General features: G+C 52.4%; 2 protein-coding genes across 9 annotated transcripts; both read right to left on the minus strand.

The window, feature by feature from the left end:
• Window positions 1–40: 40 nt before the first annotated feature.
• Window positions 41–4,404, minus strand: CCDC28B (coiled-coil domain containing 28B). 7 transcript variants are annotated; one of them, XR_012511357.1, is made up of 7 exons: window positions 4,288–4,393; window positions 2,878–3,065; window positions 1,583–1,749; window positions 1,279–1,469; window positions 1,039–1,061; window positions 334–449; window positions 49–176 (listed from the first exon to the last, which is right to left on the minus strand). XR_012511357.1 is itself a non-coding variant. In XM_074376960.1 (6 exons), exons 2-5 carry the CDS (start codon window positions 3,039–3,041, stop codon window positions 373–375), a joined length of 735 nt encoding a protein of 244 aa, XP_074233061.1. In that variant the 5' UTR covers window positions 3,042–3,065; window positions 4,288–4,393; the 3' UTR covers window positions 41–176; window positions 334–372. The 7 variants fall into 7 exon arrangements, 6 of the variants coding, with proteins under 6 accessions (XP_074233061.1, XP_074233063.1, XP_074233062.1 ...); XM_074376960.1 differs by having other exon boundaries at window positions 41–176; window positions 1,279–1,749; XM_074376962.1 differs by lacking the exon at window positions 49–176 and having other exon boundaries at window positions 279–449.
• Window positions 4,405–6,766: 2,362 nt separating this feature from the next.
• Window positions 6,767–20,284, minus strand: TXLNA (taxilin alpha). 2 transcript variants are annotated; one of them, XM_074376949.1, is made up of 11 exons: window positions 20,130–20,284; window positions 19,398–19,607; window positions 18,414–18,752; window positions 16,932–17,023; window positions 16,108–16,278; window positions 14,040–14,234; window positions 12,203–12,322; window positions 11,914–11,988; window positions 11,313–11,405; window positions 10,802–10,897; window positions 6,767–10,074 (listed from the first exon to the last, which is right to left on the minus strand). In XM_074376949.1, exons 2-11 carry the CDS (start codon window positions 19,573–19,575, stop codon window positions 9,748–9,750), a joined length of 1,686 nt encoding a protein of 561 aa, XP_074233050.1. In that variant the 5' UTR covers window positions 19,576–19,607; window positions 20,130–20,284; the 3' UTR covers window positions 6,767–9,747. The 2 variants fall into 2 exon arrangements, with proteins under 2 accessions (XP_074233050.1, XP_074233051.1); XM_074376950.1 differs by having other exon boundaries at window positions 20,101–20,237.
• Window positions 20,285–21,671: the final 1,387 nt, after the last annotated feature.

The following is a 21,671-nucleotide window of genomic DNA, read 5'->3' on the forward strand; positions in this document are numbered from 1 at the left end:
TGGCCCGGCGCTTGCGCAGTGCGTCACTGGCCCGCGCCGCGCACTAGCTAGCGCAGGCCCCGCCCCGCCATCTCCACGGTGACCATCCGGCTCCCGCGCGGGCTAGACAAGGCTGGCGCCGGGCCGCAACTCCCACTCCAGAGATGCCCGCGGGAATCCAGCCCCACAAGAGGGACCTGCCGAACCGGAAGTGTGTTGCTCAGGGGCGGCCCCCAGGTAGCTGGTGCCCGGGCGACCCTGCTGAGTAAGGGCGCAGTGGGGGCAGGGAGGACACGGAGTCGCTTTCTTTCTTTCTGGTTTAATTCCATCCATTACCCCCCTCCCCCATAGCACCTGGGGGGCCGCGGAACACACAGTCGAGTCCGTAAAAAGTCACAGTTTGAAGGGAATGAGCCTACACAGCTGACGGCTCCTCAGGCTCGGCGTTCTCGGCCAGGTGCAGCTTCTGTCTGTGCCAGTCAAGGATTGTGACGCTTTGGACCGCGGTCCTTCCAGCCCTATTTTCCCAACCTGTACAGGTCTAATTTCCCCAATTGTGCAAAGGGGCGGGGGCCTGGGACTCCCGAGTGGTCCATGGTATGGAGTTGCAGTTCTTGCCTGCCCTTTTGTGCTAGGTGGCTTACCCACTACGCTTTTGGTGTAGATCATGAAGGTGTGTGCATTTGCACAACTTCCGACTAGGACTAGATACGGAGATAATCTAAGTCAGTACAAATAATTGTTCAGTGCTGAAAGAGTAGGAAGACATTAGACGAGTTTTGCCATGGATGGGTACTTGAAAAGATATTGATAAGTAGGTAAAATATATCCCCTGCAACCACCTTTCTCCTAATATTTGGAGAATTCTTTCTGCAGCCCTCTACCTGAGTGGGGGCAGCTTGTGGCTAATTTTGACTCAGTAGGACTGAAAGAGGTGAGAATGTTGGTTATATGTAAATATTCCCGGATGGTGATGGGACGGTGGAAGCTAATTTTTTCTCTGGGAGGCGTGCACACACGTACACAAATACACATTGTCAGGTTCCCTGGAAAGGATACATAGAATTACTAAGATCTTCCAGCTGTCAACAGAAAGAGAAAGGGAGGTTTCTGTCAGAAGGGGCACCAGGCCAACTCCAGATGCTGTAGGTTTCATCTTATGGTAGGGGTTGAGAGGCCCAGAGCTTTTGGCTCCATGCACCCCCATCTTTTCACCCAGGGGCCAGGAATGGTCTTAGAAGCATTTACCTCCCCCACCCCTGGTGCCCCTAGGAACTGAAGCATCCAGCCCTGACCCACATTGCTAAGTAGCTGGTCCAAGTTGCGGTCAGCCATCGTCTTCTTCTGCTCCTCAGGCAGCCCCTCGGTGACCCCATCCTCTTCCTCCTCCTCCTCCTCTTCCCCACACACGTCCAAGCTGAAGTGCAGCCGGGCCAGCTTCTCCTGCATCTCCCGGACGTGCTCCAACTGCTCAAAGGAGCATTCCTTCCCTGGACAGCACCTGTTAGCTCTGGGAGCGAGCTTGGGACCCTGGACCCAGCCAAGCCTCGGAGACCACCCATATTCACCCACATGCCCTCTAAGCGCTGCCCCCAGGACTCACCGAAGGCCTGCAGTCGGCCTGAGTGGAAATCATTGAGCAAGTTCAGCAGCCCCCCCTCCATCTCATAGACATCGGTCACCTCAGTCAGGAACGAGTGCTGCAGGGGGGTGCCTGCAGGGCCGCCCCCACCTCCGGCCAGCACTGGGCGGCATTTCTCCTTTCCTGCCCTGGGTGGGTGGGCATGGCCATGGTCACAGGGTAGGGGCAGGGCAGTCAGGTACCCCCGGTACCATCTGTCTATGCACTAATTCATCCTTCTATCCACTCATCAACATAAGTGGATGTTTGTTCTTCTGGCCCTGTCCTGGCCACTGGGATGGGTAAAGGGAAGGGAGTGGGTGCGGAGGGGTGAGGGTAAGAGGTCAAAGAAGTCTTTTTCTGCCAATGATGCAATCAGAGCCATGCCTAGAACAGGGCTCCTGAGTTCCTGTCTGAGCCCTTCACTCATTCCTCCTGCGACCCTGGGTGAATCACTTGTCCTCACTGGGCCTCAGTGAATTTGGGGACAGTAATCCCTTATTGCCATGAGAGCCATCTTATCTCTCCCCAAAATATCTTTCTGCCTCTCGTCTATGTTTTTTTTGAATTTTCCATTGCCTTCAGGATAGCACTGAATGACCATCCCAGCCTGCCTGCCACCCCCCGGCCTCTCCTGCCCCAGCCCTGAGCTTCTGACACCCCATTCTGGCAGCCCCAAACATGCCTTGCAGGCAGCTGGTGTGCAAAGGCACAGGGAAACAAAGTGATTGATCGGAGAAAGAACACGTGTTTAGTGGGAAACAAACACAGACATATTATAAGGTAGAAGGCAAATTTTCAATCATTAAAAAAATTAAGCAGAGAATTCAAGTTGTACACCTGAGTACCCCCTCATCATTTCCTGCCTCATGACACTCCAGGACCACCAAAGCGCCTGCAGTTCCCAGAGCCTTCCAGGCAATATTTTTCTTCCATACTTCTGCCAGGCAAGCCCCTCAGCTCAGAACATTCTCCCTCTCCAGGGTGCCAACACCCTTCTCTGACTCTCACTTCCTGGAAGTGTGGCTTACTCCTGCTCTAAGGTGTATCATCACATTGTGTGATCCCAGTGACCGATCTGGACTTTCCCCCACACTCTTGAGAGTAGGGACCAGGTCTGAGTTCTCAGGGGTCAGCCAGGGTGAGGGGAGCCCCAGGGAAAGCCTTGATAATTGCTTAGTAACTATAGGCTAAGGCCCCCTTTACCTTCCTCCCCATAGGGCTCAGTCCAGATTTGGGGTCCCTCCCTCCTTACCCTGCTTCCCTTCTGTACCCACCTCTTGAATTTGGCCCGCTGCTTTGGGGATGGCAGATGAGGGAGTCCCAGGGCCAAGGAGCCGCTGTGGCTGGTGGGCACTGGGACCCTGCGTAGTGTGCTGGGGGGCTGGGCTGGCTGGCTCAGGCAGGGCTTGGGACTCCTTTTCTTCTTCTTGTCCTCCATTGGGTGCTGGCTAGGCCTCAGGCCCTGGGAGGGAGGCAGTCCCACTGAAATAGTAAGGGCTAAAGCCGTCCTTTCCCTGGAAACTCCTGAGAGCTGCAAAGGACAGCCCTGAGACCTAATTGCCCCCTCATCTGTCCAGGATGGCGAAGGTCAGTTATCAGCACCGACTCCTGAGGTCATGGATGTGTATCTGAAGGACCTTCTGTGGCCCACCCCAGGTCCCCTGCCCAACCCTGCCCTCAAGCCTTAGCCTGGAAGGGCTGGACCAGACATTGTTTTCCTGCTGCAGCTGCTCCTGGGGTTTCCTGTCCCTGTAGCTGAGGGGGTGGAGCTGGCAGAGGAAACGTAGGGGGAGACAGGGTGGATATGAGCTGGCAGGAGCCCTGCTGAGGATTAGGGTTGTCTTAATTAGCCTCCGTTCTATTTATTAACTGCCTGGACAGACGCTGACAAACCCTGTCGGCATGGGAGGCAACCAAAGTGTGGATGGGGCACCTGGGAAGACCCCAGTGTCAAGCAGTAACCCCCAGAGGATGGGCAGCAGGGCCAGAAGCCGTGGCATGCGGGCAGGGCTCTGTGTGGATTCCACGCACTTCAACACCGGCATCCCTCCTTTTCCATCCCACCCCCAGTGGCAAACACCAGGCGACTCCTAGAAGTTCTCTGGGACAGACTTCCAGCCGTTTGGCCCTCTCCAGTCAGGAAGTTCCTGCTAGGCTTCTGCTGCAGCCAGAGTGGGCTGGGTGGTCGGGCAGCGGGCGGCCTGGGCCTGCAATAAAGGCTGAGCCCGAGGCTGGCACCGCTCGGCCGGCCGGCCGCCCGGCCCCGCCCCCTCAGCCTCAGGTCTCCGCCCACCGCATCTAATTCTGAGAGCCCTTTACGGGGTTTCCCCAAGCTGCTCACTCCCTGCAGCCACCACCAAGCCCGACTCTGCACTCTGGGATGGAGGTGGCGCTGGAGGCATAAGCATTTAAATTGGCACGAGGCTGGCTGGCAGTGAGGGGGTGTGGTTGAAAGTAGGTAAGAGCGCTTCAAATCCCTCTCCCAGTAGCAGCTTGGTCCAATTAGGAACTCGATAGAAAAATTGGATCAGGCCAGGAATGGCTGGGGGCGATCTGGGATCTGTTTCCCACGATCAGTCTCCAAAGCCAAATAGATAGCTCAGTTCAGGAGCCAGGATCCAAAATGGAACTTCAGACCCTCGTTATTCCGCCCCCCGCCCCCACTGCCGAAGGGGGAAACTGACCTGGAGGTTTGGGATCAGGAGTGATGCTTCTGTGCAGGTTCCCTTCGCCCTCAGCACTCTCCAACTAGGGAGCCGAATGGGTGGAAGCTGAGCTTGCGGAGATAATTTGCATTTAAAGAGAAAGTGACCTTTTTTTTTTTAACAGCGGGATGGAGTAAGATGGGAGGAGTATCCCCACGTTTATTAAGCTGTCCCTCTCACTCGACTTTACTGCCCCACCTGAAGTAAGGTGACCACGTTGGTTGTGTGATGGCTATCTAAAACTTTTTATTTTCCTATTAGTTTTGGAGAGAAGCTACCTTACAAAATGGTGGCAGCTTTGTCAGAAGTGGAGGGGAGGAGGAAGAGGGGGAGAGAGAATGAATGAATCCATATATATGTCATATAAGACGCACAAGAAGCAGCAGCAGGAAGAAACTGCAAGAGAAGAAAAACACCTTTCAAGTGAGTCCAGGTCCCCTATTAAGCATTTTATGTACATTAACAGAAGGGAGATACCATTTTACTGAAAGGAAACAATAGTCTTTTGAGAGCAATACCACTCTCCCCACAACACCCAGACACTTTTCCTGGTAGGCAGTAAGGGCTGTATTCAGCCACTCATGAAATGAGGCGATCAAGCCTAACCTCTCCCCACCCCCAGGCCTAGGGACACGTGTGGTGAGCATCAGGTCAGAGGGAAACCAGTTGGATTGACACCAGCCCCCAGGAGGGAAACCTGAGTGCTCCATGGAGGCTGAGCTAGGGCTGGTGGTGCTGCTGGCAGTGGATGGGGGGCAGATCAATGGGGCAGCTATTAAGACCTGGCAAAGGCTCCCCGCTCAGGTCCCTAGAGAAGCATCTGATGCAACAGGAGATGGGCTTATCCTTTGGCCAGGCTGCCCTGCAGTCTCAAGTAACTGCCCTGGGGCCAGTGCAAAGCCACCTCACCTACCTTTCCCCTCCCACTGGGCAGGAGCAGCTTCCTGGGGCCTCACTGAACTCTGGAGGGATGGACACTATTTCCAAAGGCTCTTGAACAGGGATCTTGCCCAGATGCTTCCAACACCTAGACAGCTCCAGAAGGGGAGACATTAATTTAGGACTTCAATAACCAGGGGTTGGAGGGAGGGGTCTGCATAGGTAGGCAAAGGGGACAACTGAATGTCCCTCTCCTCCCCTCCCAGAGCTGCTAGAGAGTGGCACAAAGGCTCTCCTAGGAAAGTGGCAGAGAGAGGTCATTCTCAGCACTACAGCAGAATTCTCAGAGCTTGTTCTGAAGCTCCAAGAATTATGGCTGTCTCCCTAGACCCCCTCCAAAGATCTCTGACTGGAGCCAATCAATGTGGCCAGCACAGAAAAATATCAACCCATTAGGACTCTGATCAAAAGGGGCAGGGGTTTTGTGGAGATTGTCACAGCTAGTGTGGACACATCTGCCTATGGAGGCCTGGAGGGAAGGGCACTTTAGTTGTCTCTGTCATTTTGGAGGCATTCATATATATTCCTTTGCGTCAGACCAGTCCAGTCCCGGGAGAGAGCAGGGTGCTGGGTGAGGCTGCCAGTAGAATGTCTGCCCTAAATTTAGGAGTCTCAACTTTTACACCTAGGCTTGGGGTGGGTGAACAGGAGTGTGTAAGAAATCAGTCCATTCTTTTTTTTTTTTTTTAAAACCAGCCCATTCTTAAGAACTGGGTGCAGGATGTGGTCTTGTCATGGAATGCACAAAATCAAAGGAACCTGGAAGGGCCTGTGTATTCCCTTGGGAGGGCCAGTGCCCAAGGGATGCTATCCATAGCAGACAGCCCAAATAGCAGTGGTGCAGTGTCCACTCATCTTGATTTGGGCCCCAACTGGCCTATGTTCAGCTCTCTGGTCTTGCCTTTTGCCTTCCTCGTGGACTTAACGAATTTCTTATTTTAACAACTTCAGTGGTTCCCCTCTACCCCACTCCCCACCCGTGGATCTAGCCCCAGTTCCTTAACCTGGCACACAGGCTCCTGGTCATTTGGTCTCTGATATATCTCCTTCCACCACTCTCCTGAGCAGCTGCATTGCTAGGTGAACCACGTCCTTAATGTTGTCAAACTTCTACTTGCCCTTTGGGTCCTAAGGCTATTCCAGGATCTACCCCTATCACCTTGCTGAAAGGGACAGGACCTCTTCTATGCTCCCATAGCACAAGTAACCTCTCTGTATCTAAAAGCACCTTTTCCCTCAATAGCCTGTGAGTCCTCAGAAGGCAGGGACAATCTTTGATTGAAAGAAGTCATATATATATGATGAGCATCACGCCAACTTTGCTGAGGGCTCCACTCAGGCAGCTTGGGTGAGCTGGCTAGCATTCCGTACCTGCTGTTACTGCTGGAAGGCAGACCACTCTGGAAGGTGCAAGATACCAGGACAGAGCCAGAGACTCTGGAGCAGATCTGGACATACCAGTGATGGCTGGACGGATCCAGAAGCACCAAATGACCACGAAGATCAGGAGAGAAATAAGTAAGGCAACAGACTCTTTATTTAATGTGGTTTTAAAATACATCAAAATCAAGTCCCTGGCTGTTGTAAATACCAAAAGGAGACAAAGAAGCTGTCAGCACAGCTTCAAACAAATCTGGGTGGCCAGGCTGGGCCATAAGGAAAGCAGTTACAGGGACAAAAGGCAGCACCCCTCCCCCAGGCAGGTACCAGGCTGTCCCTGGGGTGACTGCCTCTGTGCTGTGCTAGGTGGGAGGGCTGGAGCAGCAGCTGGAGAACCAACTCAGCAGGCTTCAGCCCTCCCCTAGAGACGCCAGAGCAGCTCCGCTGGCCTTTCCGTCAGCCCTCAGCAGGGCCACCAGGATGGGGGTGGTGGAGGGGGAATAACCATCTTTAAAGACGTTAACATTCTATTACAGAAAGTGCCTGAGCTCAGCCCATGGTCCAAAAACCTCATGGAAAACAAATCTTAAAAAGTGCTGCTGACACCTCTCAGAACCTGGTGTGCATGAAGCTCTCAGCTGGACAAGACCCTGAACACAAATTACCGTCAGCAGAGCCTCACCTGCCGTGGTCCCCTGGAGGAAAAGCTAGCAATCTAAGAATGCAACACAGCTCTTGGTCCTAAATCTGAGGTCACGTGCATGAGACCCGCCCCAGTGACTTAGGAACCGGCCTTCATTCTTGGAGAGACACCTCCCCTTTATCTGGCCCAGGATTCTGGCTGGTGTAGGCAGCACCCCGGCACCTGGGCTGACTTTGGAAAGCAGAGCAAGCAGAGCAGCTGTAGTGACTGGTAAGATTTGGTCAATGGAGAGGAAGAGGAAGAGGAAGAGGAAGAGGAAGAGGGTCCCCATGTGTTGCCTGGCCTGGAGGCCTAGAGACCACTCGCCGCAGCTGAGAGCAAAGGTTCCACCCCGCACAGCTGGGGCCACCTTGCTCACTGGACTTGGTTCCTGAGAACTGCTATGCTACTCAGCTGTGATTTCCCACACCTCGCTGGGCTCCAACAGCCTCCCCCTCCCCAACACTATGAGCTTTAAGAGGTAGCTGAACTGAGGCAGGCAATCACGTGGGCCATTGCAGGCCTTCCTGCTCTCTTTGAAGGGGGCAAGCAGAAACTTCTTAGCACAGCAAACCCTGTATGGGGTTGGCAGCTCTCATGCACCTCAGCAGAGCAGTATCTCAGCCAGGAATGGCAAATTAGGTCTCAACATGTGTACTGGCTGCTGGGCAAATCTTGAGAAATGAGGATATGCTAGGGACTTAGCAGGAAATCCTCTGAAGCAAAGTAGGGGTACCTACCATGGGGGGAGAGGGGCAATGGCGTGCTATTCATTTGCCATCTCTGATCTAAGTCCTAACATAACTCAGAAGTACCTAATACTGTTCATGAACCTAATTATCTGAGGGATTTAAGTTAAGGGCTGAAAAAGTGGGCTATTTGTGGAAGATGAAGGGACCTGTAAGATAATGAATTAACCTGAAAGAAATACAACAAAAAGCAAAAAACATAACCATCCAATCCATCTTAGTCTGTGGTTCTCTCAGCTACACCAAAGCTGAGGCCCCACTAGAGACGGGCTTACAGTACCCCAAACTCAGCACAGCCCTGCTTCCTGACCCAACTTATTCTGCTGTTCCAAAAAATTGTTCTGTACAAAGACGAACTAATGTGCCAGCAAGTCTGCAACCAGCAGAAGCTTCAGGGTATAGGGTACCATGTATGAGGGACGGAGATGGGGCTGGGGGGAGAAAAAAAATTACACAAATATCTGCAGCCATTCTGTGGATTTCTGGGGCTCTGTCAATGGTGAGTCTCACTCTTATCCATCAGCTGTCAGACAAGAGCTGGGGGCCCCCATACAGGAAGTGGGATATCAAGGCAGACAGGGCTCAAAGATGGCACACTGGAGGTGGGGGTGGAGGAAGCAAAACAGACTCAGAAAGCCAAGGAGGCAGCTGGATCTGGGGCCCAGCAACAGCTGCATGGAGACAGCAGTGATGGCGTCAGCAGTGGCCTCCCAGGATCGAAACCATAGGTGAGCTTGTGGCAAAAGCCATCAGAAGCCCTTTTCTTCCTCTCACTATAAACCATCTGATTCCTTCAAGCTGTCAGTACCAGCACGGCAAAGCTGCCAGTTGGGGTGGTGGGGGCACTGGAGGCCAGGAACCCAGGCACCACTGCTATAGCACCCCTTCCTCAGAAGATCCTCAATACAAACACTGCCACATGTGGAAAACAAAAACAAAACAAGAACAAAGGAAACAAAACAAAACCCCAAAACCTTCAGAATCCTTTGGGTGATCTCTTGTCAATCATTTGTGCAGGCTACAGAGGCACCTGTGAATGATAAGGCTACTGCGAAGCATCGTTGGCCTGGTCCTGGCACTACCAGAGGGCAGGGGAAGCGGTGCCTGAGGGGCTCCCTACCAGCACGTCATCCCACACAGAACATTCTCCAGGTCCCTTGTCCTAGGCAGGGAAGCAGTTCGATCGCCGGTGGCTCTAAGTTGCCCTGTCAACGCCCTGCCTGGCCACCTCTTTTCCGGGTCAGAAGCCAAGGAGCTTCCAGGAGAGCTGGGAGAGCCAGAGCTGCCCATGTCCCGCTAACAGGAGAAACACAGTCAAGGCCTGGACGTGTCACCTGTCACAGGAGGGAGGGGCTGAGCCTCAAATAGGGCAGGGAAATGCTCATGCTCAAGTCACTCGTCCTGCCGGCTCACTGTGACTACAGCTCCGTGTAAAGACTCCTCAGCTCACAGAAGAGCCACTGACTTCATCTGGACACACCCCCACCTCTGATGCAAGCCCATTTTACACGTTCAGATATAAATGTATGAGGCCTTGAGCATATGCCTTATGTACGTAAAACTGACCCACAAAATCTGAAACCGCAGAGTCAGATGCCAGCCAGGTCAGAGCACCCTGGGCCTCAGCGGTGGGAGCCTCGCACGGGCTAGGCTGGCCCGGGCTGCTCGCCCCTTCCCAGCACGGGCTCCCTAGGCGGTGGTGGAGGCGGGCTCCGGGGGCCCCATTTGGCCTGACGCTTCCATGTTTGGTGCTCCAGGGCAGCAAGGTACTTCTGTGGCCCTTGGGGAGCTGGGTGCTTGGACCCTGGGACCCTCGCCACCCTGTTCCTTGGAGGCATCGGCAGCCTCTGGCCTTCGCTCAGGGCCACCATCAGGGAGCAGGCCCCGGCCTCCGGCACTCAGGTCCTGCACCCTCTTGTTCAGGTCGTTGCGCTCCGTCTGCAGCGCCCGGCACAGCTTCTCCAGACGCTGGATTTTCACCTGCAGGCCCTCCAGCTCTTTGTCCCGGAGTGTTTTCTGGGGAGAGAAATGGGGCCTTCAGTGCCATGTCACTCAATCCCCACCCGGCACTGCCACTTGGTAGAAACATTCACACTCTGACAATGCTAAGGACAGAGCAGAGTCCCCACTGTTTACTTGAAAGCTGGCCCCTTTTGAGTAAACAGCCCTGGTTTATGCTGTCATATGAGACCTGGCTGTCAGCTGGGGGTATTGTGGTGCAGAGAAGGGACATGGCTGGGAGACAATGGATTCCTCAGTTTATCTACCAGGTGGCCTTGGTGAAGTGCTGGCTTTTGAGCATATCCCCTAATCTCTTCAACGGGAGTAGGAACATCACCCTCACAGAGCTCAGGAGAGCTCAGTGAACTGGCACATCTTAACATTCAGCAGGGTCTAGCATGCAGCAGCTGCTCCAGCAATTAGTTATTTCTCCTCCTACATCTGAAGCCACAAAATCAAATTATCTGGGTATAAGCTATGTGCATCACTGGCATCCCTTTTTTTGGCTCCTTTCTTCCCTTCTCTGATTTGCTCTCTTTGCTTCCACTACAGACCTATCACCAAGCTCACCACCTCCCTCGGGGAGACAGCAGACAGTGTCTTTGGCCTTGGACAGACATGCATGGGAACCCAGCTCCACCTCGTGCGAGCTGCATCGCTTCTTGGTGGGACGTACAGGAAAGGGCCCAGTACTCAGCAGCCGCACACCCCTGGCCCCAGCCGCAGATGGCACTCAGCCCACCTCCTCGGCCATCTCAAGCAGGGCCTTGTTGCTGCTCTCCCACCGGGACCGGTACATGGTGGTTTCTTTCTCCAGCTTCTTGATCTTCTTTGTCATCTGGGTTATGTGACACACAGAGGGACATGGTCAGGGGGGCAGGCTGCCTGTGCATCTGTGTCTCCGAGGTGGGGAACAGTCCCAAGGGGGCAAGGTATCACAGGGCGCGGTCAGTGTCGTCTGTGCCACCCCCAGATGTCTCAAATGAAATGCCACCAATAAAACAGGCAACAAGACTGCGCCCTCTTCAGGACAGCCTGGAGGGCACACCCACCACTGATACTTCCTTGAGAGGGAAGAAAGGCTGTGACTCCTCCTTATGGCCCACCCCTGCTATCCACCACACTGTCACTGTCAACAGCTCCTGTGAGGCACCCCCCCAGGGATGGCAGCTTCCAGGAGGCAGGCCCAGTGTTCAACTCTGAATGAAGCCATTCGTGCCCCGGCAGCCACACCCAGTCTGGAGCACCATTACCTTTTCCATCTCCTGTTTGAATGTGGTGAACACCTCACTGCTTTTGGAAAGAGTGTTCTGGAACTCTTCAAACTTCTCCGTGTACAGGGCAAGCTGGGTGAGAGAGAAGCCCATAAGTAAGACTGGGCTTCTCGGGAGGGCAGCTCCGGTTGGCACACTCAGACCCGCCTTTGGCCCTCTGACCCAACCATTCTATTGAGATACCATTTTTCTTTAAATAGAAACTATGTATTTGGAAGGCTATAGTCCAAAATGTTAAGCCCAAAAAGTAGGATTTGGGGGGACTTGTATTTTGTCTTTATGTTTGTTTTCAAACTTTTCTTCCAGAATGAAGTCTAATTTATGTAATTAAAATCACCCGTTCTGCCCCCAACTACTAAAAAGCAGCACAACACTTCTGACTAGAAACGAAGTCCTTCGAGCTCACCTAGCCACCTGGTCACCACCACACAGGTGCTGGGCGGGTCCAGAGAGAACAAAGGCTCAGCAAGGTCACACAGGAGTCAAGGTGGTCCTAGAATGAGGGTTCCAGTTCCCTCCCCCCAGGGTGGGGCTCAGTGCAGAGACCGTGGAGGCACAAGGGCAGGACACACAGTCTCACCTGCTGCTTCAGGTGGGTCTCCTGCTGCTTCATCAGCTCGCACATCCTCTGTGACTCCACAGCCTCTTTGAGGAGCTATTTCCGAGACAGGACCCCAGATCCCATCAGAAGCCCCTGGGGGCTGTTTGGCTTTTTTAAGCTACACGCACCATAACCCACTGAGGCCTCCTGCTCTCAGACTGGTGCCTGATCTGGCCAGGCAGCTCCTGTATATAAACCTGACTATGAGCTGAGCCAGAACCCAACCCACCTCCTCCCAGACCCCCCACTCCCGGGGCCTGAGCCTCACAAAATCCTTCTCCCGCTGGTGCCTCTCCTCTGCCTCCTTCAGCATCTCCTGGGCCTGCTGGAGCTTGGCATCCACCAGCTGCTGCTGCAGGTCCTTGTGTTTGAAGACTTTGTCGATATGCTGCAGGAAAGCATGGTGGGAGGGGTCTGGTGTTGGGCGCTCCCTTTCTCGGGGAGGCCCAGTGGCTGCAGAGATGCCCCATCTGCAGACCAGGGCACACTGCCCAGCCTCCCACCTCACACCGACATGCTAAACACCCACATATACCACAGGACATGGGCCCCAAGTTCCTGGAAGGTCTGCTTCCCACCCTCACCTTCTGTCTCTCCCACTGAGTCAGTCTGGGGTGAGCAGAGGGGTTGTAAGGAAGAGATCAGCTCCCAGGAAGCCAAGTAATAAACACACTCAAACCTCTAGCCCCAGAAAAGATTATTACAAAAGTGACAACCTTCACTTTTGTAGCCCAACTCCCTTGTAAATGGGAAGAAAGGGCAAAAGGACACCTCTACCAACACAACAGCTGAGGTCAGTTGGCAGAGACCTGCCACATCTATATTTGAAGATGAGACATGCAGCCCGAGGGATGGCTGTCCTGACTGCCCAAGGAGCCCTGGGAAGCGGGACCAGGTGAGAAAGCTGTGATGGACTCAAATGCTATTTCAAAGTTCAAAAAACAAATGAAATCAGGGAGGTGGGGAACTGAATGTAGTTTTTGGATGTGGGAAGACAAGGTGGCTGAGACAGGTCTCGTCTGGGACATGATGAATTTCAGTCACCTGTGATCTAAGGTCCAGAGGCTCAGGGGGGCAGGACAAGAGTGACTGAATCTGACTGGGGACAGGGAGCACCTCCACCTCTACAGGCAGTACTGGGGGGAAGGAGAGGGAAGAGGAAGAGGGCCCTCAGCTTCTCGAAGCAGGTGCCTCACTCTGATGTCAGGAAAATTCCATGTCTCTCAGTGCCAAGGGACAAGAACCAAACCAACTCCTCTTAAATCAGCCTTGTTCCCAGACGTCAAAGCACAGGAAAAGAAGGGGTAGGTCAGGGGAGGCCCATTCTGGCCCCCCACACACGGGACCGAGCCCAAGAGGACAGGGTCTTGCCCATCCCACCCACCACCACACCCCAGGGCCTGGGAAGGGGCCTCGACCAGCCTTGTAAGGTAGCTGCCAATCACCTTTTTCATGACAAAGAAACAGAAACCCAGAACAGCCAAGTTAATGGTGTGTGGGGACCCAAAGGGAGGGATTTGAGTGCCTGGGGCGGCAGACAACACCAGCCAAGGCAGTGACACCCTGCCCTTGCAGGTGGCCGGGGCAGCAGAACAGCAAGAAAACAGCCCTTAGAGTCAATCACTGATGACAGTTCCAGCTCCTACCCTGTGATTTCAAATTCTAAAAAACTCTGAGAACTGAAATTGTCATAAGAAGGCAGAATAATCTGGCCTGTACCATTGCAAGGTTAATTATAAACCTAGGTGAGTATACTCAGAAGTTTAATTGCATAAGGATTAACGTGTCTGATTTGGGGTTGCTGCCAAAAGGTCCTGCTGGGGGTGCTACATAACACACACTGCGTGAACATAACTCCAGTCTAAAACTAGGACAGTTCTAATTTCAAGAGACACCTGGCCCCACCATTTAGGATGAGGCACTGTGGACCTGTGGCTTTCTCTTCTCCGGACCCAAGATCCTCATCTATACGAGAATGTATGGCATCACTCCCCTCCCGAGGAAAGAGTGAGTGAGTGAATGGGATGAAGCCTGCAAAGTGTCCCCGGCCTTCCCCGCCCCCTCCCCCACATCCTCACCCCGCCACCCCGCTGCAGACCCCTCACCTCCTCCCGCAGCTCGTACTGCTCAATCAGCTTCTTGAGCCGCTCAGCCAGCTCCATGTTCTCCTGGCGCAGCTTAGAATTGCGCTCATTGTGCTGTTCCATCTGCAGCTGAATGTCATTCAGCGTCACCTGGAAGTGCGAGGTCACCTCCTTGCGTTTCTCCTCCTCCTCCCTGGCCCGCTGCACGCCTTCCTCCTGGGCAGAGAAGGCAGCCCCGGCGCCATCATGCACTGCTCCCTGGCCAGCCCCACAGGACTCCCCCACTAGCCCAGGGATGGTCTCTCCCAACAGCCTTCCCTGCTCTCAAAGTGAGGAGTAGCCAGGCTCCAAGATGTCACCCAATGGGGCTCCAACAAACCCCTCTGTATATCAGGTGACATCAAGTGAGGCTCTCTAGAAAAACGCAGGCATACGTCTAAGCACCTTTCTAAAGAAATCTGGATCTCCTGAAGTCTACTCTTCCAGACCTCAGAATAGATTTGGAAGACCTAATAGTCTCAGTTTAATGTGCATTCAACTCTGCCTCTCCCTCTCTCCCGACCAACTAGTTAAAATTCAGTAATACCCAGGGTTGCACAGAATTAGGCACTCAGACACTTGTTGGTGAGAAGGTAAGCTGACAAAACCTATTAAAATTTAAAATCTTCATACTCTTTGACTCAGACATTTCACTTCTGAGATTTATCCTATGGATAAATACGTAATTAGCGAGGGGTATATATAACAAGAGTTTTCAGTGTAGCTCTATACATGTAATAGTGAAAAATTGGAAACAATCTAACATACATTAACTAGGGCACTGATCAAATGCAGTACACCCATGCAACGACGCTGTTAGAAAGAATGTGATAGTCCTATATAAACTGATGGGGAAAGATAAGGCATTGAGTAAACTGAGAAAATGTAACAGGATATGAAACAATACATGTATAATAATGTATTATATTGTTTAAAAAACCATATGTAAGGTATTACATGTAGACAGGGAAGTTAAAAAGCTGTACTTAAACTTACACATAAGTAGGTTTACTTCCCAGTGGTTTCTGCTGGGACTGAGGTTGAGGAGGATGGGCAACTATCACCTTTCATTTGTGAGACTCGACCTGTCACCTTTGAGTCCCTTACATCACATTTACATTAAATTTGTAACGTTTAAAAGATAAACTAAGTGTGGGGGTTGTTCTATGCATTAAAAGACGCACTCCTGGATTCTGCCCAGTAGATACCAGTAGTAACATCCCCCCGCCCAAAACAAGTTGTGACAACCAAAAATATCTCCAGACATTGCCAAATATTCCATGGGGGGCATGACTGCCCTCAGTTATCAACTGCTGTAGAGGTCACAATTCTGCTTTGTATCACCAGAGACTAGTTTTGCCTGTTTTGGGACTTAGCGGTAGGCTAGTACTGTACACACTGTTTAAATTCTGGCTTCTTTAGCCCAACGTCTGTCTATCAGATTCATTCACATTGTTGCATGTATCATAGTTGATTCTCTTTTACTGTTCTGTAGGTATTCCTTCTTATGCACATACCACAATTTGTTTCTCTATTCTTTTGCTGATGGAGATTCGGATTTTTTTCTACTTTTTGGATATTATGAATAGAATTACTTTGAACATTACTGTGAAGAAAAAAAAGATAAACTAAAATTGAGCAAAACAAGCTGCAAAATACCTGATATTTACGGATGCAAATTTTATAAGAAATATAAAGGATGTGCATACACAGTGAGCAGGCTTCAACCAGATGACCCCTCCCCCCATCCACCCACAGGAGAAGCAGAACGAGAAAGGCCCCAGCACTCTGGACTGACCATGCTCCGGGAGAGGAGCTGCCTGTCCTTGTGATGCCAACTCCCCCAGGGACAGCTATGGAATGGGAAAATCTGAAGCCCTGCCCCGGTCCCTTTACCTCACCTAGTACAAGTCCACGTCAAGTGGTTACCAGTAACTCTCTGTACAGTACAACATCACGGGTGAAATTACTTCTGTGCTGAAGGCCCGTGCTGCTTTCTAAGAGGAAAGCCCACCGAAGACGAGCAAGGCTGGGGAAACAGGCGGCCCACCTTGAGGGAGCGGTTGTGGCGCTGCAGCTCGCGGCACAGGCTCTCCAGCTTGCTTCGAGCCAGGACGGCCTTGCTGTGCTCGCCACGCAGGTGGTCCTTCTCCTGCACCAGCTGGCTCTGCTTCTTCTGCAGGAGCTTCATCTGCTTCTGGGAGTTCCGGTGCTCCTCCAGCTGGGGACGGGGATGGGGATGGGGAGGGCAGGTAAGGGCCCTGCAGGGGGCTCTCCCCACGGGGACCCAGGGTCTCCTCAGCTGACCTGAGTCCAGCCACCACAGCTGAGGCAGGACACTGTGCAGGGGCTTCACACACTCCCCCTAGTAGCCCCAAGGGCTCCATCTCAAGGACCCGTTAGCAGACACTCAGGACAAGCAGAGGTGTGTAGCCAGCAGATCCCAGTTTCTCTCCCAGCTCTGACTCCAGAGACCAAGCTCATGAGACTCCCAGAGGGTGACATTCCTCCAACTCTAGGGACACTTGTGTCCTCAGAAGAGCCCACCTGCTACCCCTCTTTGTCCTCAACAGACCCCCTCACTCACTCTCGCTGCTCCAAGACTTTTCCACTGTTCACCATCTCTCTCCTCAACATGATTCCTAGCATCAAACTGGCCTTTTCATTTTGTCGACAGATAATCCTTTTTGCTCCCTGGCCTCACAGTCCTTCACCTCCTGCTCGGAACCTGTCCTCTCCCAGCTTATCTCCCTTCCCATGAGCCTATTCAGTGCTAAACAGGACAAATACAATTTGACTTAAAGCAATCAAAAATGTTCTCATGGCCTGCCAACCTTCTGAGGCAGGGAGGGAGAGAGAAGGAGGAGAACTGACCAGTTCAGCATACTTCTTGCACAGAGCCGCAAGCTTCTCCTCTGGGGTACTCAGTGTGTTCAGGGTCTGCATCAGCAATGTGATCTCCTTTCCTGCAAAGCACAGGGAGCAAAGGCATGCACCCCCTTCTCTGGGGGTCCCCTTCAGGCCCCTGAAGCAGCCCTCCCCGGACAGTCTGTGTGTTTCATGGGGGCTGGGGCCAACTCAGTTCTACCTGTCACTGAGCCCCAGGACTGCCCCCAGTGCCCATCACAGAGGACATGCTCAATAAATACTTCTTAAACCAATGACTGAGTCTCTGTGAAATCTGCTTGGTGAGCACCAGGAGCGGGAGAAAGAAACTACCTGCTCAACCAACAGGTGAAAGAAAGGTGCCCCACCTGTGAATTCAGTGCTACTGTTTCAATGCAAGGAAGGCCCTTCTGAAGGAGGAAGGATGCGAAAAGGAATGGGTCTCCTTCAGAACACTGCACTCTCGTCAACAGAGACAGCCAACAGTGAAGTTTAAAATGAATATCCCCCAAAACAAATAAATAAATAAAATAAAATGACTATACCTTCCAGTGTTTGATCCTAAGATTAAAATAATCAAAGGAACCTTCTTTAAATTAGTATGACAGGTAGGGAGTGGGGGAGGAAGGACTAAGACGTGGGTATAATATCACCTAACTTTGATTCAACATCCAAACCCTCAACCCCCACCCAAGTGACTCCTCCGCTGCCTGTCCCTGAGTCAAAGAGAGGGCCATTGTATATAGCACTGCACCAGGCTCCTGAAGGAGGCGCTGACAGATCAATGCAGATGCTGCAAACCACTGGCACATAGGCCAAATACAACCCACAGATGGGTTTTGTTTGGCTCCTAGTGTATCAGTTGCCAACAGTTAAAAATCTAGAGATTTCACATAATAACTCTAGAGTTCTGGCTTTAAAAAAAAAAAGGAAAAAAAAAAGATTGTTTCACTTAGCTGTAGTTTTACATGCTATCCACTTGCTGGTACCAGGTGGTAGTCAACCCTTTGGGTCAAGTAGGCATTTTCTTGGTCCTCATGGGCCCTCTGTCTAGCTTGGCTAGCTTGAGTTTTCAACCCTGGTCTAGTCCAATTCTCTTACTGTGTAGAGAAGTAACAACTAAAGACCAGAGAGGAGAAAGGTCTTGCCTAAGGTTATACAGCAAGTTAGAAATGGTGCTGGCTGGCACAGGACTGCCCACTCAGGCCTCCTGCTTTCCATCTTCTCAAAGAGAGCAGGTTGGACTTCAGTTCCCACTTGCTCCCAAAGCCAGAAGCCCTTGCACAGTGAACAACCTGCACACCTCTATGCTATGGCCCCATAGCCCCGGCTTTGATTAAACTACATAATTTGACTCACTGTTCTGGAAGCAGGGTTTCCTCTGAATCGTGGCAGAGCAGGCTAGCCCAGGAATGTCAGGTCCAAACTCCCTCCCCTCACCAGCCTCCCAAGTAGCTGCCCTCTGCTCACCCAGACCCTTGGATTTCTTCTTCTCCTGCGGCCTTCGGTGGTCCCGGTCTACGACCTCGTCATTGGCCCGGATCTCATCTGTGCCTGGCTCCCCCTTGGAGGTCTCCTTCTCACCATTGACTACCGGCGTCTCTGGCTCAGGCTCCCCATTCCTCGAAGCATAGGTGCGGGACTTCTCTGCATCTTCGGGTTCAGCAGGCTCACCCTGTGCCCCCTCCTCGCCTGGGCCCCCCTGATTGTTGTCCACACAGTATGTACTGAGGATGTCTTCCAACTGGCGGCTCAGCTCCTCAGAGACATCACGGAGGGCCCCAGACTGAGAGGTTTTGGCCTGTGCTCCTAGAGCAGGAGCGAAGGAGGGGTTGAGAGAGAAATTAAGGTGGTTATGCTATTGGTTGGGATTTTTCAGGCCCAAATTTACTAATTTGGGTTAAATGTTGCCTAAGTTCTTTAAGCCTCAGTTTATTTACCCATAAAACAATGTAACTATTTATCACTACTGCCCAACCATGTTTGTTGTGGGAATATAAAAAATCAAGTAAGTATAAAACTTTCAACACATAGGTGTGGCATCATGTAGCAGGAATTCGACGTCTAGTCCATCCCCTGCTCCTCCCCACAAATGTCACCTCTTGCTATTTAAAAAGTTCCAGAAATGCCTTAAATATGAACAGCAGTTATCCACTGGTGAATGAGGGGCTTCTAACCTGGATTTGCCAGTTGGGTGTCTCATCTGACTGCCAACCTGAATTAAACCCGTCTAAGCCGTCTCTCAACAGAGTTCTGTCCCTGTCCTTAGTGTGGGTGGCTCTGTCAACTACTCAGCACACGGTGGGAACTGCACAGATTCAGCCGTGTCCTCCTCTCACTCTACATTTCCTCCTTTCTGGGTAAACAGTGGCCTTGGCCTCTAACTCCAGAAGCTAGACTGGCGCACCGCAAACTCCTCCTCCCGACCGCTGGAAAAGCAGAGCTGGCACACACCCTCAGCCTTCCCTGGAGCCTGGCTGGTGGAACCTTCAGCTTCTGTCGCAGGAGCCGACTGGCTGGGCCGCCCCTGGGCTCCCTCTGGTCCTGCTTCCGGTTGCCCCGGGGTGTTTTTGGGGTTGGGAGCGTTGCCTGATTGCTTGGCAGCCCCATTCTTTTTGTCTTGGTTCTTCATTGCGGTTTGCAATGTTAGGTAAGGGGCAGATCCTATAGAAACAAACACACTTGCTATTTTCCAGACTTTAAAATTCTTCGCACCCTGGATCAGAAATCCCAATGCCAAGGGCGCACAGCTTCACATCGGCCGGCCTTCCCCGGAGGGAGCCAGCGGCTCTCCCTATCTCTGGTCGGTCAGGGGACTCTAGTGTGCCCAGCAGCGGGAGAGGAGAGGCCTCCTTTTTCCCGAAGCCACTTCCCGGAACAACACGGCCCCTTCACCAGAGGCCATGAGCGGGATAGGCTCAGGGTCGGGGACTGACGTGGCGGGACACTCAATTCCCGGTACCTCCCCGCCCCCCAGGCCCCACGTGGGCCCTCCCTCCCGCGCGCGCAGCCACCCACTCCCCGCGCGCCCTCCAGCCGCGCCCGCGCGCGCCGCCCGCGCATGCGCACAGATCTCAGCCCTGCCCCCCGGCCCGAGCCCTCGCGCGGATTCCCCGCACCCGCCGAAAGTGTACGGGCCCACAGACCCGCTGCTTGCCTCATGCCTCTAGCCGCCGCAGTACGTACCCGACCGCCGACGTCCCGACGGCTTCGCCCGCTCTGGCTTCGCACCGGAAGCCCTGGGTAACTGCTGCCGGCAGAGCCGCCTGCTTGCGCCGCGGCCAATCAATAGCCGGCGCTCGCGCGGGGCTTGCTGGGAAAGATGAAGCAAAGGCGGCCTCCGAGGCGGGGAAGTTGGGAAGGCGGGGGAGGGAAAGGACTACACGTCCCTCCATGCATCCCGGCTGACCCCGACTCCCAAGATGCAACAGGGCTTTGGTCCTCAGAGCCGCAGACCCAGGAGTTCCGAAAGGAGCCAGTCATTCTGCACAGATACGTCAACGTCGTTTCTGTCACGCAGAAGCTGTGATTCAGATCCCACAGCCTTGCATGCCTGGCTGCTTTTTAGTGCACGCTGCCACCACCCCTTTCCTCCTGCTGTGAACATATACGACTCTAGGAACTCTGAGAACAAGGGACGAAATACTGATACACACATCAGGAGACCTGTATTCCAGTCCTATCTTCGTTACTAATTTGCCGTGTTATCCGGCATTCCTTTCTCTCCCAGGTCCTCAATTTCCGTATTCAAAAAGAAACTTTTAATTACAGTAGTTCTTTGAAACCTTGCTTTCCCGGTATCCACTGGTTTAATCCTCATAACTACTCAAGATAAATATTATGCTACTTGTTATTCCCAGTTTACAGCTGAGGACTGTAAGACAAAGGTTAGATAACTTGTCCAAGGCCATACCTCTATGGACTGATGAGAGCATATTCAAAGCTAGGAAGTCTGGCACCCATCTCTACTCGACTGCCCTTCCTCTCAGAAGAAATAACCACCATGGCACGCTTGCACTGAGGATGAGTCAAAGTAACTTGTGAAAGGAGTTATTTTTCCATTTCCATTACCAGCTTGAGTCCTTCTTTGGAAGGTGCTGGAGGAAGCCCTGCAAGGGGAATTCTGGCCTCAGCAGGTTCCTGAGCCTTTTCTCTGGCTGGCCTACCCTCTACAAAGTCCCAGTTGCACTGGGACTAAAGAGGGAAAAAAAAAGCCAAGCTTTTCTCCAAATGTGAGATCACAGTTCGTTATCCATTTGTCTATAGGTAATGGAATATAAACCAACAATCCATGTGCCTGGAATTTAATGCCTAAATGGTTTGGCTTCCATTTCCAGCCAGTCCTCCCATCCTCTCTGCCTTTTTTGTTTCAGCTATACTTTTACTATTTCCAGGATTTCCCAGGTTTTTGCAGGTGCTATTCCACATTCCAAAATGTCTTCCTTGGCAAAACAAAATCTTTTGAGGCCCACCCAGCTCAAAGGTCACTTCAGAGCTTTTTCAGTGCTCTGCAGTCTGTCTCTGCTCCCTAGTCTGGATAGAGTTCTATTACAGCATTAGTGATGAGATGTTGAAATTATTTGCTTACAAGTCACTGAACATTGCAAGAACTGTTGGCTAAATTCTCTAGTCCTAAAGCCTAGCATCTATTTGGGGGAAGATGTTTTAAACTGTTGTGCAAATTGGGTGTTGTTTTAGAGTTCGTAAGATGTTAAACATTTCCCCCAG

Source organism: Camelus bactrianus, chromosome 13 (assembly GCF_048773025.1).
Source record: "Camelus bactrianus isolate YW-2024 breed Bactrian camel chromosome 13, ASM4877302v1, whole genome shotgun sequence".
NCBI classification, from domain to species: Eukaryota; Metazoa; Chordata; class Mammalia; order Artiodactyla; family Camelidae; genus Camelus; species Camelus bactrianus.

What these genes read in the sequence shown, in the direction of transcription:
- TXLNA (XM_074376949.1), bottom strand. Translation starts at nt 19,575, where the DNA reads ATGAAGAACCAAGACAAAAAGAATGGGGCTGCCAAGCAATCAGGCAAC. An exon ending in GCCACAACCGCTCCCTCAAG is followed by an intron (nt 14,235 to 16,107) that starts GTGGGCCGCCTG and finishes TTCTCTGCCCAG; the next exon opens with GAGGAAGGCGTGCAGCGGGC. An exon ending in AGTACGAGCTGCGGGAGGAG is followed by an intron (nt 12,323 to 14,039) that starts GTGAGGGGTCTG and finishes GCTTTCCTGCAG; the next exon opens with CATATCGACAAAGTCTTCAA.
- CCDC28B (XM_074376960.1), bottom strand. Translation starts at nt 3,041, where the DNA reads ATGGAGGACAAGAAGAAGAAAAGGAGTCCCAAGCCCTGCCTGAGCCAG. An exon ending in TGGACCAGCTACTTAGCAAT is followed by an intron (nt 1,062 to 1,278) that starts GTGGGTCAGGGC and finishes TTCTGTTGACAG; the next exon opens with CTGGAAGATCTTAGTAATTC. An exon ending in GAAGATCTTAGTAATTCTAT is followed by an intron (nt 450 to 1,038) that starts GTATCCTTTCCA and finishes TGACTGGCACAG; the next exon opens with ACAGAAGCTGCACCTGGCCG.